The sequence below is a fragment of the Oratosquilla oratoria genome, unplaced genomic scaffold (assembly GCF_046742065.1).
Source record: "Oratosquilla oratoria isolate Oo_2021 unplaced genomic scaffold, ASM4674206v1 SCAFFOLD95, whole genome shotgun sequence".
NCBI classification, from domain to species: domain Eukaryota; kingdom Metazoa; phylum Arthropoda; class Malacostraca; order Stomatopoda; family Squillidae; genus Oratosquilla; species Oratosquilla oratoria.
Window position 1 is genome coordinate 458,372 of NW_027467759.1, and position 1,813 is coordinate 460,184.

A 1,813-nucleotide genomic window follows, 5' to 3' on the forward strand; every position below is an offset into this window, starting at 1 on the left:
GCTTCTGTGCCCATTTTACATCTACAGGGATACTTTATAGTGCTATATTATGCCAAATTGCCTGATCATTCCTTGCATAGATCACAAATAAAACACTCAATATCATCCTCATCATCCAGTATCCCTGCACATTGCTCGTGTGCCCATCGTTTACAATTGACACAGCAAACCCACCCTTCACCTCTTTTAGAATTTCCAAACTTGTCACTGCAGTACAGGCAGACAGTTCCATCTCCCTCTTTACTCTCGCTACTGCTTTCATGAAGCCAGGATGGTCCAGCTTTTGCTTGTTGAGTTTTTGGTTTTATTTTCCTTTTTTCACGTTGTAGTTGCTTTGATATGATTGCTGTTTTATTTTTGGCTTCTATTTTTTTTTTTTTTTTTTTTTTTGCTTCTTTGCTAGACTGACCTCTTTTTCTTTTTTCTTCTGAACTTCTGTCTCGAGCTCATTCTTGTATGGGGATCCTGTCATGTTGAGGGGTCCCCCTTGAGTCCTAGGTCTTTTCTTTCGTGTCGTTATGGTCACCTTTGGCAAGGGAACAATTTCCTTGGGTGAACTACCTGGCCTGAACAGACTTGGTTTTTCAGGAACAGGAACAGCATATGGGTTTTCCGAAATGTCAGCCACTTCCAGTTCAGGTTCATCCTCAGTGACCATGATAGGAGGGGCGACATGGTCGTTCAGATCTTCCTCTTCCTGATCAGCATCTAATGGAGAGTCTGTTGGGTGTGCAGGTAAAAATGCAGCTTCTCCGAAAACATGCTTATTCAATGGGCAGATACCGGTTTTCTTAAACCCATTAATGGCTGTGTTTGGAACAGCAGCATGGAGATAGGCCTCACCAAACAAAGCACTTATTTTGTAGATTGTCACAAGTCTGCCAGGATTGTTTCTGAGGAATGTTTCAACAGCCCTCACATAGTAGGCATTCAGTGGTTTCATAAATGAAACATCCAGTGGCTGCATTCGGTGACTGCAATGTGGTGGTAAAACAACAATCGTGACATAATTATCCCTGGCAAGATTGATAACATCAAGATTCTTGATATGGGTCATGTGTCCATCCATAATCAGCAATACTGGATCATTCACTGATGGCTTGGTGTGGGCAAGAAAGTGCTGAAACCATTCTGTAAAAATAGGGAGCTGCATCCACCCAGATGGATGACAGGCAAATCCGGTTCCTGGTGGAGCACCATCCTTTAGTTCTTGCTTCATACGAACCCGTGGAAAGATGAGGAAATTCCTTGGAGGCTGCTTTCACACCATTCTTTTTTTCTTTAACTGCAGATATTGCATTCTGCATTGCTTCTGTATTCCATCCCCCTCTATTACTTATCCTCACGTATTTCCGGGGCATCTACAAGGAAAAAAAAAAAGAAAATGCTAAGTGTTTGTAAAATATTTAGAGTATGGGGTGAGATGGACCCCTCGGGGTCCATCTCACCCCATACGTAAATATTCGCATTATGCATTTTTTAATAAAACATCTATGTTTGATATATCATTTTATGGCACATACCTATAATGCACACGCAATTGGCTATATACAGCATGATTACTAAATCATTACAGCCAGTATATCAATGCAAAAAAATAATTATCTTACCTTCTCCAAATAACATCAGCACTCTCCAAAAACACAAACCTCCACATCGAGCGCAAATGCGGTGCTGAACCTGGCTTCCGGTTGCACCCGCGTGAGTTACAGTTGATGTTGAGGACATCTAGCGGCAACAATCTTAATCATGCCCTTTCTAATTCAAATTAGAGGGGGGGGTCCATCTCACCCCAGGGGTCCGTCTTACCCCA

General features: G+C 42.1%; 1 protein-coding gene across 1 annotated transcript; it reads right to left on the reverse strand.

The window, feature by feature from the left end:
* On the reverse strand, positions 1 to 1,355 carry LOC143024133 (uncharacterized). The gene has a single exon (XM_076182914.1). The coding sequence runs from the start codon at positions 1,217 to 1,219 to the stop codon at positions 365 to 367; it is 855 nt and encodes a 284-aa protein (XP_076039029.1). The 5' UTR covers positions 1,220 to 1,355; the 3' UTR covers positions 1 to 364.
* Between the last annotated feature and the right edge of the window lie 458 nt (positions 1,356 to 1,813).

Excerpts from the sequence above, each read along its gene's own strand:
- LOC143024133 (XM_076182914.1), bottom strand. The coding sequence starts at position 1,219 with ATGAAGCAAGAACTAAAGGATGGTGCTCCACCAGGAACCGGATTTGCC.